The sequence below is a fragment of the Pleuronectes platessa genome, chromosome 9 (assembly GCF_947347685.1).
Source record: "Pleuronectes platessa chromosome 9, fPlePla1.1, whole genome shotgun sequence".
Taxonomy (NCBI): Eukaryota; Metazoa; Chordata; class Actinopteri; order Pleuronectiformes; family Pleuronectidae; genus Pleuronectes; species Pleuronectes platessa.
The window spans coordinates 28,040,412-28,058,243 of NC_070634.1; the positions used below are offsets into that span (position 1 = coordinate 28,040,412).

General features: G+C 46.0%; 1 protein-coding gene across 5 annotated transcripts; it reads right to left on the minus strand.

Annotated features, from left to right (window-relative positions):
* Positions 1-5,426: 5,426 nt before the first annotated feature.
* ptbp1b (polypyrimidine tract binding protein 1b) lies at positions 5,427-16,654 on the minus strand. 5 transcript variants are annotated; one of them, XM_053430409.1, is made up of 16 exons: positions 16,507-16,654; positions 15,130-15,163; positions 12,915-13,469; positions 12,725-12,785; positions 12,110-12,282; positions 11,889-12,035; positions 11,653-11,781; positions 10,801-10,911; positions 10,538-10,715; positions 10,320-10,397; positions 9,882-10,006; positions 9,328-9,361; positions 8,519-8,611; positions 8,165-8,381; positions 7,956-8,033; positions 5,427-7,355 (listed from the first exon to the last, which is right to left on the minus strand). In XM_053430409.1, the coding sequence occupies exons 4-16, from the start codon at positions 12,735-12,737 to the stop codon at positions 7,223-7,225; spliced, it is 1,509 nt and encodes a 502-aa protein (XP_053286384.1). In that variant the 5' UTR covers positions 12,738-12,785; positions 12,915-13,469; positions 15,130-15,163; positions 16,507-16,654; the 3' UTR covers positions 5,427-7,222. The 5 variants fall into 5 exon arrangements, with proteins under 5 accessions (XP_053286384.1, XP_053286381.1, XP_053286383.1 ...); XM_053430406.1 differs by having other exon boundaries at positions 9,882-10,024; XM_053430408.1 differs by having other exon boundaries at positions 9,882-10,024; positions 16,517-16,623.
* Between the last annotated feature and the right edge of the window lie 1,178 nt (positions 16,655-17,832).

The following is a 17,832-nucleotide window of genomic DNA, read 5'->3' on the forward strand; positions in this document are numbered from 1 at the left end:
CTACTGGTGGTCACTAACATCTGATAACCTCTACTGGTGGTCACTAACATCTGATAACATCTACTGGTGGTCACCAACATCTGATAACATCTACTGGTGGTCACTAACATCTGATAACCTCTACTGGTGGTCACTAACATCTGATAACATCTACTGGTGGTCACCAACATCTGATAACATCTACTGGTGGTTATTAACATCTGATAACCTCTACTGGTGGTTACCAACATCTGATAACATCTACTGGTGGTTATTAACATCTGATAACATCTACTGGTGGTCACTAACATCTGATAACATCTACTGGTGGTCACCAACATCTGAGAACATCTACTGGTGGTCACTAACATCTGATAACCTCTACTGGTGGTCACTAACATCTGATAACATCTACTGGTGGTCACCAACATCTGATAACATCTACTGGTGGTTATTAACATCTGATAACCTCTACTGGTGGTTACTAACATCTGATAACATCTACTGGTGGTTACTAACATCTGATAACATCTACTGGTGGTCACTAACATCTGATAACATCTACTGGTGGTTACTAACATCTGATAACATCTACTGGTGGTCACCAACATCTGAGAACATCTACTGGTGGTCACTAACATCTGATAACCTCTACTGGTGGTCACTAACATCTCATAACATCTACTGGTGGTCACCAACATCTGATAACCTCTACTGGTGGTTACTAACATCTGATAACATCTACTGGTGGTTACTAACATCTGATAACATCTACTGGTGGTCACTAACATCTGATAACATCTACTGGTGGTTACTAACATCTGATAACATCTACTGGTGGTCACTAACATCTGATAACATCTACTGGTGGTCACCAACATCTGATAACATCTACTGGTGGTTACTAACATCTGATAACCTCTACTGGTGGTTACTAACATCTGATAACATCTACTGGTGGTCACTAACATCTGATAACATCTAATGGTGGTCACCAACATCTGAGAACATCTACTGGTGGTTATTAACATCTGATAACATCTACTGGTGGTTATTAACATCTGATAACATCTACTGGTGGTTACCAACATCTGATAACATCTACTGGTGGTCATCAACATCTGATAACATCCACTGGTGGTTACCAACATCTGATAACATCTACTGGTGGTCACCAACATCTGATAACATCCACTGGTGGTTACCAACATCTGATAACATCTACTGGTGGTTATTAACATCTGATAACATCTACTGGTGGTTATTAACATCTGATAACATCTACTGGTGGTTATTAACATCTGATAACATCTACTTGTTCCAGCTGTTGGTGCTGGTCTTCATGGTTCTGATAATCTGCGGCTCTCCTCCTCTCAGTGATTCAGCATCATTAATATTTTACAGTGACAGCTTTGAGGGGGGAGGGGGGGGAGGATACAGATGAATCTTTAATTGTTGCTTTTAAAACAGACGCAGAGATTAATGCAACGACTCCATGAACCTTTCAGAAGATCCACGAATAAATACAGAGACAGCCGGGCGTTCGACATCCACTGCCCATGTTCTCTGAGTGAGAGAGAGAGAGAGAGATGGTGTCAGTGGGTGCTACAGAAACAGAACCACATCTGGAGCAGGTAACATCGGTCCGTTCTAATGGACATGAGGAAACATCTGGAGCAGGTAACATTGGTCCGTTCTAATGGACCAGAGGAAACATCTGGAGCAGGTAACATCGGTCTGTTCTAATGGACCAGAGGAAACATCTGGAGCAGGTAACATTGGTCTGTTCTAATGGACCAGAGGAAACATCTGGAGCAGGTAACATCGGTCCTTTCTAATGGACCAGAGGAAACATCTGGAGCAGGTAACATCGGTCTGTTCTAATGGACCTGAGGAAACATCTGGAGCAGGTAACATCGGTCCGTTATAATGGACATGAGGAAACATCTGGAGCAGGTAACATTGGTCCGTTCTAATGGACCTGAGGAAACATCTGGAGCAGGTAACATCGGTCCGTTCTAATGGACATGAGGAAACATCTGGAGCAGGTAACATTGGTCTGTTATAATGGACCAGAGGAAACATCTGGAGCAGGTAACATCGGTCCGTTCTAATGGACCAGAGGAAACATCTGGAGCAGGTAACATCGGTCCGTTATAATGGACATGAGGAAACATCTGGAGCAGGTAACATCAGTCCGTTCTAATGGACATGAGGAAACATCTGGAGCAGGTAACATTGGTCTGTTCTAATGGACCTGAGGAAACATCTGGAGCAGGTAACATCGGTCCGTTCTAATGGACATGAGGAAACATCTGGAGCAGGTAACATTGGTCTGTTCTAATGGACCAGAGGAAACATCTGGAGCAGGTAACATCGGTCTGTTCTAATGGACCTGAGGAAACATCTGGAGCAGGTAACATCGGTCCGTTATAATGGACATGAGGAAACATCTGGAGCAGGTAACATCGGTCCGTTCTAATGGACCTGAGGAAACATCTGGAGCAGGTAACATTGGTCCGTTCTAATGGACCAGAGGAAACATCTGGAGCAGGTAACATCAGTCTGCAGGGAGGCAGGTTCTCCAGTGGTCCTTCGGTTGGACATGGGGGGGGGGGGGGGGGGGGCTGTCAGACGCGTCCTCCTGTTCAGCCTGTGATGAACTCCTCAGTGACGACCACCAGTCCCAGTCTCTTCTTCTGCTCATCAGACCTGAGGTTTCTCTGGGTGGCAGCTGGAGCAGGTAACATTGGTCCGTTCTAATGGACCTGAGGAAACATCTGGAGCAGACCTGAGGTTTCTCTGGGTGGCAGCTGGAGCAGATGTTCAACAGCCAGGTTCGGTCACTCTGCGGGGGGGCGGATCGTGCTGAAGTCATGGAGAAACGAAACCAGCTCAAAGGTTCAGTCGAGGAACAAGTTTCCATCTCTGGATCTCAACCAGTGAGCGAGGAGCTGAGGGAGCCGGGTTCAGACCTTCTGGTTCACCGGGTCCACACCGACCTCCTCTGGCTGGAGTCGAAGATCCATGGAGGTCTGTGCAGCCGTTTAACAGGGTGGAGGGGAGTGAGGAGAAAAGAACAATATTAATCATTATTATTTTTATTTTATTTTCATAGTTATATAATTAGAAGATCCCCTTGAACAACCCCTGGAGTTCCTGCGTCTCCACCTTCTGGGCGGTTGGGTGGTGCGAGGACGTGGGTTTGACTCTGTCCTCCACCACCTCGTGTCCAGAGGACCTGACTCACAAGAGGCTTCTCCATGAGGAGCAAGTTTAGCAGCGAATGGCTGCTCAGCTTTTGAGAAGGGGGGGGGGAGAGTGAAGCAGCACACTGGTCCTGAGCGGGTGGAGGAGGTGGAGTTCAGCTGAGGTCACTGGACAGCAGGGTGAACTGGAGAACAGGTGTCTTGGGAGGACATCGCTGTCCACAGGTCCGGGGGACTCGCTCTGTGAGACTTGGGGACAGACGTGAGTTTGTGTGACACGTCCCTGACTGGCAGGTAGCCTGGAAGACGGAGGAGACAAGTGGGAGCCTCGTCAGAAGACACATCATGGAAAACTGTCCCTGGTAAGACGTGGACTCAGCTGTAGCTCCACCCACCTCGAGAAGGGCCCTTTGGATCCGGACTTCAGATTCTGAGCTCGAAGGCCACTTCGGCATGGGCTGGGATTCAATCTGCCGACCCTCTGGTTGGAGGCCGACCGCTCTACCGCTCGGCCACAGCCACCTCACTGTGTGATCAGACCGGTGGACAGCTCTCAGTTCAGGTGTGAACAGACAGACACACACATTCAGATCTGATCACACCTGGAGGTGAAATCACATGAACACATGTCGATACCAGGTGTGAACCGGAGTCACTGCTCTGCCTTTTGAATTTTGTGTGTATGTGTATTTTGTGTGTTTGTGTGTATTTTGTGTGTGTGTATATTTTGTGTATTTGTGTGTATTTTGTGTGTGTGTATGTGTATGTGTATTTTGTGTGGGGGTATGTGTATTTTGTGTGTATGTATATTTTGTGTATTTGTGTGTATTTTGTGTGTGTATTTTGTGTGTGTATGTGTATGTGTATTTTGTGTGGGGGTATGTGTATTTTGTGTGTATGTATATTTTGTGTATTTGTGTGTATTTTGTGTATGTGTATGTGTATTTTGTGTGGGGGTATGTGTATTTTGTTTGTGTGTGTCTGTGCGCACGCAGGTTTTGGGGGTTTATATTAAACCTCAGATCTGAGACAAAGCTGCCGTAACAAAGCGGCGTGTCAGCGTCCAGCATGGGGATGCGTGTGTGTGTCTGTCTGTGTGTGTGTGTCTGTGTGTGTGTGTGTGTGTGTGTCAGAAGACAGTATGTACTTCTTCAGTCTGTTAATCTTCAGATCTTCTTGTCGTTTCCACAGGACTGAATGTTCACGCGTCGATCCTCTTCAGCGGTTTAGGAGAATCCTCTCAGATAAAGTCTCAGACTTCACAGCTTCAACTTCACAGTGAAAATATAAACTCATGTTTCAATGAAGGACCCACGAGAACCTCCAGCTGAAGCTCGGTCCCATGTGAGGATCCTCTCCCAGGACACACACATGCTGATGGAACTGAACACAACAACACAACAGGATTCACCACGTGAGAAGAGCCAGTTTGTAACTTCATGTTTAAAGTGTTTAAAGTCTGAAGGAGATGAAGGAGCAGATGAACTGAGGAGGTCCTGGTGGTAGAAGATGTGAGGACACGATGTGTAGACGTTTTAAACCAATCGGTGGACAATGGCTCCACCTACTGGACACAACTGTGAATATTATCTGATCGAATGTTTTTTACAGTCTTTATTTGACCACTTGAATAGTTTGTGTGTGTGTCTGTGTGTGTGTGTGTTTACTGTATTATTTTACAACAGGAATTCGACACTTCTCTGAACATCGACATTTAATAGGCTCATTAATAAATTTAGAATTCAAGTATAATTGAAATAGCAAAGTAAACTGAATGTTGGCAACATAATGAGGCGTCGTTTATGTATTATTTATATTCACTTAAATCCATTAGTAAAAGCATCAGACTAATTTCATGTGACTCGAACTGTTCGTTTCAGAATGAGTGAGTTCATCTAAGGACAGACGTGATTGGTCCAGCATCTCACTCCACGTTAGATGTGTCTATCGCCCCCTGGTGTCTGGCTACAGCTATCATAAACCCCGCCTCCTCCATGTTAGCAAATGGGACCTGAACGTTTGTAAAGAAGTTTCTGATCAGTTTGGTTTGAATCCGTTATTTGATGATACAGCAGAGACTTCCTGATTGACAGCTGAGACCGACAGCGTGTGATTGGACAGGACCTCGACACCAGCCGTTGTGTTATTGGTGAAATGTTGCGTCGCTGTGTCGAAACCTTTAAACCTAAAAACTGATGAGACAACAAACTTCAACAAACTCAGAATCTGAGACAAAGAAACTTTAGATAAAAAGTGATTTAATCAGTTTCATCAGATATAAAAACCAACGGTCACATGTGCTACAGAACATGTATGTACAGTTCAACAGCCCCGCCCACATCCCTCACCTGACAGCTCGTGATGTGTTCAGGTCACCTGGGAGAAACCACTGACACATTCATCAGAATTTGCCTTTCAGAAACTGAAGGATCAAGGTTAAATGTTCACAGTAATGAACGACATGGGGCTGAGGGACGACCACGTGATGACTGGTTACTTGATGGGGGGGGGGGGACGTTTTGAATGAAAACTCTTGTTGACCCTGAGGTGACCTCTGACTCCATGGTAACGGACTGGGGAGTTAACCCTATTGGTTCGAGTCTCGTTCTCGATGAATTAAGACTAAAAGAATCTGTCTAATCTGAGGTCAGTTTCCTGCTGTATTAGAACCAGTACTGTTTTCTGATTGGTCAGTTTACAGGCGTCTGCGGTCTCAGACAGAGTCAATGACTGAAGTGCAATGCATTATGGGATACTCTGTGGTATTTTTATTTTACTGTCAAAATAATCAAAATAATCTCCCAGGTTCCCTGAATGCACCATGAGGAAGGATGTCGTCATGACGACGTCTGAGCAGCTGGAATGTCAACGTAATAAAGTGAAGACACAAACAAACCAGTCAAACCAGTGGAACCAGTGGAACCAAGAGGAACCAACGTGTGCGACCCAGCGTGAAGGCACGGAGCCTTCGCCCATTTGAACAGAGACCAGAGCTACTGGGCTGAATCCAGAGGAAAGCATCAAAACCAGATCAGTTTGTGTTTCTGGTCCTCAGAACCAGAACCAGAACCCTGAGGCAGGTGCGTTGGTCTGCATCCAGAAAACCCTTTTTGGTTTCAGCTGAAGTGGATCACGAACTAAATAAAACCGTTCACAGCAGAACACGGGAAACAAGGCAGCAGAGAGAAACACAACTCACCCAAACAAACCAATCAAAGCTCAGGAATGATTCAAATATTGCTACAATATCTGATTTGAATAAAACGTGATTGCATACATGGAAATCAAGAAATCCAAAAGGAACAGAAAATAGACTAGGACTAGAAACCCAACAACCACTATGGGTCAGTTCACATGTGTGATGCTACAATGACCCGCAGTACAAAACACTAACACAAAGACCAACAATAAAATACACCTACATATGAATATCTGTTGAATCTGTTATACAGTTCAACAGTAAACCTTTATCGACTGTAAACTGCCAATTGACAGAGGCATGATGGGAGATGGTTGTGAGTCCGGGATAAGGCACAGAGTCGTGTGAGGCTGAGCCAGCTCCCTGGTCTCAGGTCTGCCGGTTACAACATTTATCAGAACTGGTTTGATGAAGACACGAGTGTTGGTCACGGGGAGACCACTCCGCTGAAAGAGGAAGTCTGAGCCAAGTCAAGATTTAAAGGATTCAAGTCCCAATTCTGGAGAAATAAATTAAAATACTGACTTTAATACCAGACTCTGAGATCAAGTCAAAAGGCAACAGAGGCTCAAATAACTGGTTTACAAAACAAGACACGATGTGAATTCTGTTTCTTCCTTAAAATCCTGACGATAAACTGACAGACTTCATTCCCTGAATTCAGAGAATCTTCTCCGAACGCTTTGTGTTCCACAGACCTGATCCTCTTCTAAGGCAAACAACCAACATGAGCTTTTCTTGAATAATTTAACATCAGACCAGTTCCTGGTGCGTTCAGACATGTTGGAATGATCGGAGTGTAGTGGACAACATGGAGAGCGGAGGATCCAGGGACTCAGATGGAGGACTTGGAGAAGGAGACTCGAAGGTGGTGGTTTTCTCCAAGGTCGTGGTTGTGGAACTCGATGAGGGACTCGATGGCTTCCTCCACGGAGCCCATCTGGATCAGAGCCATCTTATGGTCCTTCCTGGAGGAGACCAAAAGAAGGTTCTCAAGACTTCACACAACATGGCCTTTCATTTGAGTGGAAGGGGGGGTTTCAGGGAAATGCCCCCCCCCCGATGAACATGGGTCCTGGGACACGTGAAGGACGTCTCTGAACCGCTGCAGTTTCACTAGGAATCACACGTAGTATTCTTTCTCCTCGTTGATTTGTTTGAAACCACGATATCAACACTTTCATTAAACTGGTCGAATCCAGTACTACCAGTATTAAACTCAGACTGGTGACTCAGGACGAGGACAGCAGCTTCAGGGTAAAGTTAAAGACTTAAGATTAGGTCATGGTTTGAAAATATAAACATGCAATGCAGATGAAATGGACGAGGGCTTCAGGGCAGTGCTCGACAGCGACTACACAATAACTACACATGAGGACATAGATGCAGTTTTCTGGGTGGGTACAAGGACGATGGCTTCTGGACACCATTTGAATTAAGAGCTGAAGGAAGGAGACTAGAAGGGGGACAGTGAGAGAGGCTTGAGGGTATAGACACAGACCTGATGAGGTCACAGATGAAGAACAGGGCCTGTGGGATACAGCAGGAGAGCAGGACTTCACACTTACTGGAAGAACTTGAAGCCGTTGACCATTGATCCTGAGCTGGAAAACAGCACCTTGAGATCCTCTTCTACGACAGCAGGGCTAAGACAAAGCAGACAGGAGAGAGGCTGTAGGTCCTGTGAGTGGTGTCTGTGGTGTCTGTGGTGTCTGTGGTGTCTGTGGTGTCTGTGCTCGGACTAGCAGCCGGGGGACGGAGCAGGTGAAGGACTTACGGGATGTTGGAGAGGTGCAAGGTGGCAGAAGGTGGGAAGATGTTGGAGTAGTTCTTGGAGCCGGGTTTCTTGAAGCGGTGAAGAGGGGAGCTGCTGTACTCTTTGGTCAGGCCCTGGTCCTCGTGTCCTTCACGGGGAAGCTGGACGTTGGTGTGTTTGGACAGCGTGATGCGGAGAGGCTTCCCATGCAGCCGCTGGCCACTCAGGTGACTCATAGCTGCAACCAGACCAGTGGAGAACACTGTTCAAGCTTCTGAACAGAACAGGACTCAGCTAAGAAAAGCATTATGATGGAGCAGTAATGTGAATATTGGATGAAAGTTTCCCTGATTCAACAGCAGCAGCAGGTGTTACCTAGCTGAGCCTGAGTGCAGTCGGACATCTGGACCAGAGCGTTCTCCTTCTTGTTGAACAGGATCTTCACTCTCATCACGTCGCCATAGACACCTTCAGACAGGCACAGATCAGAACAGGTTTCTACATGTCACACAACATGTTACACATGTCACACAACATGTTACACATGTGACACCTGTCACAACGGCCTGTCTACATCCTGCCGAGACACTGACCCTTGTTCTAATGGTCAGATCAATAAATGAGGACTTCCTGTGTTTTAATGTGTTAATAATTCAATCTGTGGAGGAGCTGGTGTCAAAAACCTGGGAATGTAATTTGACAGGAACTCCTCACGTCACACGAGGGAGAAGTTGTGCGTGCACAATGTGAAGCTGGCAGATTTCAGTGTGAACTGTGAGTGTTGACTAAGAAAAACACGAGCAGCTGATTCAACAGTGAAACTAAAAGAAAAGACAGACGCACAATCACTGCACCTCGCCCACCGGACGTTTCCTGCTTCAACTGAGTCGACTACAAACCACTGAAGCTCGGCCACAGGAAACGCATCTGGTCTTTTCACTGTTAAAAACAGAGCCGTCATGATTGACAGCTGAGTGTGACTAATGATTGGTCGAACACGTGTTCGGGCGTCATCACCACAAGATGACATCTTTACATAAAGTCCCGACCCGCTGGTCTGGGATCAGTGTGGGTCTTTGTGGCCGAGCTGCAGATATTCTGAATAAAGTCAAATCATCTCAAAAATCTTTTCAAAATGAAAACAAACAGAAACTTCAAATCCAGGTGATAAAGTGACAACATACCAAAGAGAATAAAGAGGCAGTGGGGCGAAGCTCTCTGTACACACAAGGCAGCGGGGGGGCAGGGGAAGGTGGGAGGGTCCGAGCAGTTTCCATGGCAACAAATTAAAGAAACAAAAGAAAGAGGTGAGGGGTCAATCAGAAGGTTAATCACCTTTTGGGGGGGGGGGGGGCAGGTGAGGTCAATATGGGAACATATGGCGCTGTGTGGTCGACTTGCTGGGAGCTCTGGTTTCACTGAGTCTCTGGTTTGAATCAGATCCAGACTCTGTATCAGTGGGTGTTATTATATTAAATATTATATAATATAAAAGTGATATTAAAACTTGTATCTCACAGAATTAACAATACAAAAATAAGATTTAACTCTATTCTTCTATATATTTCGGTTTCATTTCTTTATAATAAGATTGTTAGTTCAAAATATTAAACCTGAAATAGATGGAGTTTATATTTCATATGTAAATATATACATCAGTATGTGAAGATGTTCTCAGTGTGGACAGCGTGGGAGGAGAGGAGGACCAGAGGACTCTCAGGTGCAGGGACAGACTCACCTCAGGGTTCAGGTTGCTGACCAACAGGACACAGTGTCCAGGAGACATGGGGGGGAATCCCAGCCTGGTGGCCCCCGGCAGGGACAGAGAGGCCAGTGCTCCGGGCAGAGCGGGGACCGTCAGGCCTGTGTAGGGGGAGGACACTGGGAGAGGTGAGACCAGTAAACACCTGAACCACCAACTGCACAAGAGTCCTGATCCAGTCTGAAGAGACGGCACCAGCTCTGAGTCCATTCAGGACAAGTCCACTGTAGACCCAACCCTGACCCGCCCAGGGTCATCATAACAAGTGATGAGACATGAATCCATACCAACCTGTTTCAATCTCTGATCTCAGATTCAGACGCTCCTTAGTGAACACTTCTCTACCTGAACAGTCTTCACTTTACTGCAGCTCTCACAGGACTGAAGCTGTGAGGACACAAAGGTGAGACTTACTTGTCGACTGGAAGGTGAAGGCCGGAGGGAAAGTGTGAGTCGCTCCGGCGTAAGGTGCGGCTGAGAAGATGCCTGGAGCTGAGGAAGAGAAAAGAAGTCAGAGTCTTTACCGAGTCGAGGCCGTTTTACTAAAAGTCATAGAGGCTCCACCATAGAGGCTCCACCATAGAGGCTCCACCATAGAGGCTCCACGAGGGGCCCTGCCCTGCGTCTCTTACTGAAGGCTGTGGCCATGGCCGGGTGCTCCAGCGGGGGATGGCTATCTCCAGAGGGGAGGTCAGGTCTGGTGAAGTCTCGACTCTTCTCGTTGTTGTACTTGACGTTGAGGCTGGTGAGTTTGGAGAAGCTGATCCTCAGAGTGCAGCAGCCGTTGTAGATGTTCTGTCCGTCCAGAGACTGAAACAAAGACACATCAGTTCTCTGCTGCTTCCTGGGCGCACCAGGTGTCACCTTTCCTCTTCCTGTAGGGGGCGGCACTCACCAGTTTAGCTGACTGGGCAGACGCTCCATCAGAATACTGCAGCAGAGCCTGGAACTGACTGTTCTTGGTGAAGACGATGATCCTCAACACGTTGCCGAACTTAGAGAAGATCTAAGAACCAGAGCAGAACTTTAACAAATCCTCCTCTTCTCTATATAGACTGGTCTTTACTGGGAGCTAGGCTCCCCGCCACCAGTGATGGGGCTCGGACCTGCGGGTTCAAAACCACTGGCTCCTTAAAACCCCCCAAAAAATAAACCTCATTGATCCCCGTACCATCACCAACACGCCAGTTTATTACTTTAGGAAATGTTATTGATCTCATTCGTCTCAGCCTTAAAATGTTTTGATCCATGTGTAAAGAACTTTGTGTTTGTTAAGTTTTGCATTAATAAAGTTTATTTTTAGTTAAAGGGGACGTATTCTGCCCATTTCACCACAGTTGATATGGTTCCTTGGGGTCTTAATGAATTGTCTGTAACATATTGGTCAAAATACCACAAGGATCATTTAACACAGCTCCCCAGCTAGCGTTAGCTCGCGAGCTAACTGGGCCGGTGGAGCCCGGTTAGCGTTAGCTCGCTCGTCCAAGGCCATGTAGCGAGCCTCCCTACATGGGCGTGGTGTGACTAAGACGTTTATCTCGGTCCGATCCCATTGGACGCACTCTAACGTATCGGTTCTGAAATAGAGGAACATCAACAAACCACCTGAGTTGTTTTCATCCAGAGTTTCTGGGACGGTCGACATGTCAGATCCCAAATTAACGTGAAGAAGAACTACAAAGTGGAATTTTCATAATATGTCCCCTTTAAAGTTGTTTAAAGACATGTGGTGTCGTTCCCATGTTACCTGGCAGAGGGCGTCCAGTGTGACGGGGTAGACCAGGTTTTCCACCACCACCCTCAGCACCGAGCTGGGTGGCACCACCGCCATGTCCACATGAGACATAGTGAGGGCCCGAAGAGCTGCCTGGGCCCTCTAGGACAAGGGGGGACAAGGGGGGACAAGGGGGGACAAGGGGCAGATGGTCACAATGTCTGGCTGCAGGACGTATGCTTACATCTAACAAATGCCAACGCTCTTACCTCCTGGTTGGGCGAGTTGTCTGTCTTCAGCTCCTTGTGGGTAGAGAACTGGACGTAGACCGGGTGGTGTCTGATGATCGGCATCACTGTGGAGTAATAACCCACCATGTTCTGAGCTGCGTCCTCCGAGGACATCTCTAAGAAGGCCTGAGGAGACAGGTCAGAGGTCAGGACTGAGCTCAGCCACCTCTCTGTAAACTCTACTGATCTGAGACCTGGACCTGGTTCTTGGCTTTGAGCATCAGCAGGTTGGAGATGTCTCCGAAGGGCAGACCCAGGCTGATGACCTCCGCCTCAGTGATGTCGTTGGGCAGCTTGCGGATGTGGAGGACCCTGGACGGGTTAGGGTTAGGTCCTCTCAGGTCGCCTTGAAACTTGCTGTCGTTGCCATTGGCTAAAGACAACAAGAGAAAGCAGGTTACGGTCACATGACCCGACCAGGACTTTGTTTATGATTTATCATTAAATCAGATAAAAACTGATTTTTTTTTTCACTTTCAAGCTAATTCCTCTTCCTGGACAATGTTGTTTCTATATGTATATCAGACATCTACAATCAAATGATGACTAATCATATTCCAAGCTCAAGACATATTTAACTAGGTAATGACAGATTTCTAAATTGGTTACCAGTTAGTTGGTGGGGGGGGGGGGGGGGGGGGGGTAAAACTCTGCAGAGATGTGATGAATCCTCGACTTTAACTTTGTTCATTGAATCAAAGAAAATAATGTTGTATTGTTTGTTGTATGAGACTGAGGTGAACCATAGCACCAGTGATGAACTGACAACTGACTGTCAGTTCTTGTGTCAGTGTGGATGCAGCAGGGAGCCTGACCTGTGGTGCTCATGATACATGGACCAATGGAGAAGCTGGGGACAAGCTCGTCAGATCCTCTCTGCAACACAGAAAAAAACACAACTTTCACACACTAATCCAACACACAGAGCTGGGGGGGGGGGGGGGCTCTTCATCCAGAGAATCAATGAATCAATAACAGCAGTGAATTCATCATCGTCATCTGTACCCCTCCTCTTCATCCTGAAGCACCTGAGTGTTCATCACTTCCTCTTACAAAGTTTCTACATATCTGAACCTAGAGGTCAAAGGTCAAATGCAACGTCTCCAGTTAAATGTTTTTCAAACTGTTGTTAGACATGAAATAGCATCTGGACATGTTGTGTAGTTGTGTTTGTGAAGCAGCAGCAGGTTGTCGGTCCGACTCGTTCAAACAGGAACATGTGGGAACATCCAGGTGAGGGGCGGAGCCTGTAGAGCAGCAGGGGCGGAGCCTGTAGAGCAGCAGGAGGCGGGACATGACGTATAAACTCTGCTGTGGAGAGATCAGTGTTGTTGTTTCCATCTCGTCCACACCGGCGTCGGCCCTCATCACCAGAAGATCTGGAATCTCCTCGTGTTTCCAAGTGGACGTCTTCGTCTTCTACGTGTCCGGCTCCTCTTCTTCATCCTGAGATGTTTGTGTTCTTCATGTTTCACGTCACGTGTTAGAAACCTCATCAACACGTCCACTGGCTCACTGGGAAGCTTCCACACATTTTACTGGGAGGCTGCAGGAAAACATCTAGAAAATGTCCAGAGACACTGACTCAGACGTTTGAGTTGTCACATACAGAACCTGCAGAACATGTGAGGTTCACGTCTGTGGTTCAGTTCATGTGTGAAAAAAGCTTAAGTGATGAAACTGAGCCGAGGTGAACAGAGCAGCTCCGTTGTCTTTCCTGATTCTACTGATGAATAATGAATCAGCAACCAGAGACGTCTCGTTGTCTCCGTGTCTGACAGCTGGGACCAGGCAGCAGAGACACCAGCACGTGGTTGATTCACTGATCGGTTGGTTTGTGAGGAATTTCTTTATTTTTCTAATAAAAGGATCTGAGTTTAATCACAGAGTGCCCCCTGCTGGATAAAAACAGGTTTGAGCCATTTTTTAGGTCCAAACTTTTTATCAACTTCAAATGAGGAAATAATTAGTAACAATAAATAATAAATTATCATCAGCTGGTGAAGTTAAGCTTGGAAAGTGTGAAATTTGTTCGACACTAGTGCCAGCAGCTGTTGTTCTGGAGTCACTTCCTGTTTCAACATTAAATACGTCACAATAAAGACGTCAGAACAAAGTCATTGATTTAAAGATATTTTCCTCCAGGCGTTTCCTGGGCAGTGTTCCCTGATCTCAGATCTGCTCACGTTGTCTGAATCGGTTTCTAAATTAATTTGGATCAAAGTTCAGGAAAATAAAACGATTTCTTTCTTCAGTTAAAGAAAGTATTTCCCCAGACTGACACTGAAGGGAAGTATTCCTGTGAATAACAGCTGATTACTGAGCAGAGGAAATGACTGATATCTAGGGCGGCCTCTAACGACTATTCTTCTATCCATCACTCTGTCGACTACTTTACCGATGCGTTGATTAATCTAAACGATTAATTTTCCCCCAAAAACATCAAATTGACCATTTCATTCACAGTCTATTTTTCCCGCTCGCCGCGAGCGGATCGTGCTGGGAAACACAGATTTGAAATGATATAAGTGATCAAACATGCATCCCAGACTTTGTATTCCCGTTCTGTTGTCCTGTTTTAATTTTCCCAATCACTGATTAAGAGGCCCCCTCTGCCCATCCACTACAAGCACAAAAGCAGATAGAAAGAGAGGGGGGGGGGCTATGAAGACCATCATCATTGACCCCCAAACCAGTTCATTGAACGGGTTACATACAACAACAGGCGGAGAAAGCAGAGTCGCTGTCTGAGCGGCGCAGAGAGGAGCCCCCCCCGTGTGAGCAGCCGGTGTAAACCCGGCGTTACAAAGTGATATTGAAGAACATTTGTTATAATGAATTGAAAATAAACGTTTTAGAAATCCAAAAAGGTAAAATCATAATTTGTGTTGGTGCGACGCGTCGGTTTAAAATACGTATTTACGCATTTTCAGCGTCGACGTCATCAATTTCGTTGACTAATCGCCGCAGCTGATAATCAATAATCAGAAGAACGTTGTGTCCCTGCTGTTCATCGGATTCTCTAAGACTGAGGAAAGTGGTGGAATCACTGCTGCAGTTTGAACCAATCAGGAAACTACACAGAACCTGGTTCAAGATGAAACGTACGTCACACACTCAGAGTTCACAGCAGGAAACAAACCGGAGAGAGGAAGAGGAGGGAGGAAGCAGCAGAAGAAGGAAAGGAAGCAGGGGATGAAAAGGAAGCACAGGTTCCTACCTTGGTACCAACTGTGAAATCGTGGTGGACACCGCTGTGAAGAAGAGACGGAGAGAAGAGAGAGAAAAAACAAAATTAGCAACAAAATGACGCGGTTAAAAGATGTTTACTGAGGAGATGGAGGAAGAGAAAAGAGGATCAGCAACAGATCATAAAGATTGACTGAACACAAGTATTGACTGATGTGAAAATTATTCTGTGCTAAAAAATATTCTGCCCAAATCTATTGGCCCCAAATACCCAATCAATTCATAATCAATACCCAATCACAGACCTTACTAGGAACCAATGGAGACAACAAGAGGTTGTAAATGAGCCTGAATAAAAGCTGCTGCGCTGACCAACAGTGAAACGACTGAACAGACGTTAACCAGATGGAAAACAATAAGTCCAGCTGGGTCCTGATTTCCATTATGAAAGTCTTCATACGTCGACACAGAGTGAACAACACAACGACACACAAGTCCACTTGTCAGTTTTAACCAGCGTCACATCTTGAGCTGGGAACCTGAACTGATCCAGAGTAGAACTAAGTCTAAAGTGACAGGTAACCGTCAGGAGGTCACTTCAGTAGTTCGGCTTATTGGCTCCTAAAAGATGTATCATTATTTTTTTTGCAAAAACAGGCTACACACAATCATAATACACGTTGAGTGATTTACAGAATTAACCCTAACTACGACAGAACAGAGGCAAAGTTTCACAGTCACAATTCAAAGATTAATGATTAATATAAAGCTTAAATGCTTTTGAGAAGAGATTTAAAAGATGTCACTGAATCTGAAAGCCCCCCCCCCTCCTTCCCTTGCACTTTGTTAAGATCTACGAGACAAACTGGGATTTGTCAACATGCACAACACCAGTAGAAAGTGACTGGTAGCAGCGGCTGCTTCTATTGGCTCGATGGGAACTGAACTCGCTCCAAACAGGACATGTGGTTTAAAACCAGCAGCCTCTGGAACAGCCTCTGGAACAGCCTGCATGTGACACACAATGAACTGAAACCAGTGGCCAGTGTACTGGAGTCTGAACCACTTCGTCTTCACCACCATCACAACACACTCAGGTCTGTGTGGCACCAGTTCAGACCACGTGAGCCCACAACGAAGTTACAGTGGGGCCACATCCGGTTTGGGGGCGTGACCCCTCCGGAAGCTGATGGGCGTCACGTTCCGGTTCCTCGTTAGTTTATTATCTCTAATAAAAGTCTGTGAAATCAAATATCAGTGTGAACGTGCAGCGCCGCGGGACGTTTCAACAGCGGCTGTTTAATGCAGTTTGCTGTGGCCTCAGCTAACACTGCAGCTAGCTCAGCTAGCTTAGCTTCCCGCTGCTGCACAGTCACATGTTTACAACCCGCTGCTCTCGAACTCTAACCTGGACTCACTCTCCGCTCCTGCTCGGACCGATCAGCCGCTGTTTCTCTGCTGACTCAGGAAACGCACTCGTCCATCGCACAACACGGAACTGACGAGCAGCGCGTCCAGCCTCCGGCTCCACTGCACAGCACAAGATGGCGTCCGGCTGGAGCAGCAACCTGATTGGACGGTTGGTAAAATATATGAGGCGTTCCCGTCAGGAGCTGCTTTCTGATTGGCTGCTCACAGAGCCAGCCCAACAATTCAGACCTGAGGACAAAGATCGTCTAAGAAGAAGATCCTTGTCTCCTCAGAGAAACAGGAAACACTTTAATCTCAGATAAATTAAATGAACTGGGATTATTTGTAATTTACAAATTCATTGACCTTCCATTTTGGTACAAAGTGTTTATTCTAGTCAAAGCTGTAAAGAGTCTCTGTTACTCTGGACATCTGTTGGACTAGTGTCCGTCCCGGGAGACGGGTCCTCACATGTGTCTCTGAGGTTTCTACCTTCTCCACCTGTTGAAGGTTTCAGTAGTTTGACTGTTGTTGAAGAACAGAGGACGTCTCACCTTGTTGAGGAGACAAACTGGGACCAGAGAAATTAGACTATACTAATACAATTTGATTGATTGATGTCAAATCAACACAAACAATATTTGAATGTATTAATTGGTATGAATGAGGTATTGATCAGCTGTTACCGAAGGACTGATGCTCGTGTGTTTCTCACACAATCTTTGACCTCTCGCTGGAATCCGACATGTTTGTTCATTTTTGCTTGAAAAGAAATATCAAATAATATCAAATAATATCAAATAATATCAAATAATATCAAATAAAGGCAACAGAATAGATGTGAGTCCGCAATAAATAACAGGCCACGACGGCCCCGGAGCTTCAAGTCTCCTGAGGGCCCCAGCATGGGTGTGTGTGTGTGTGTGTGTGTGTGTGTGTGTGTGTGTGTGTGTGTGTGTGTGTGTGTGTGTGTGTGTGTGTGTGTGTGTGTGTGTGTGTGTGTGTGTGTGTGTGTGTGTGTGTGTGTGTGTGTGTGTGTGCTGCTCGGTGTCCTGTAACACACTGATAAATAATTCCTGCACATGCTGCTTTCCAGGAAATGACTTTGTGTGGAGAGATGACCAGTAGCTCACGTGAATAATTCAACACACACTTACAGTGAATGTTTACACTTGTCACATTCGACTTGGGCCAGTTTTAAAAGGTCTGTTAAATAAATGGTTTGTATTTATATGGATCTTTACGCTCTTGATGACTCAGTGTTACCATTCATTCATACAGTGCATTTATGTACACCACGCTCTTCATCATATCATTCACACAC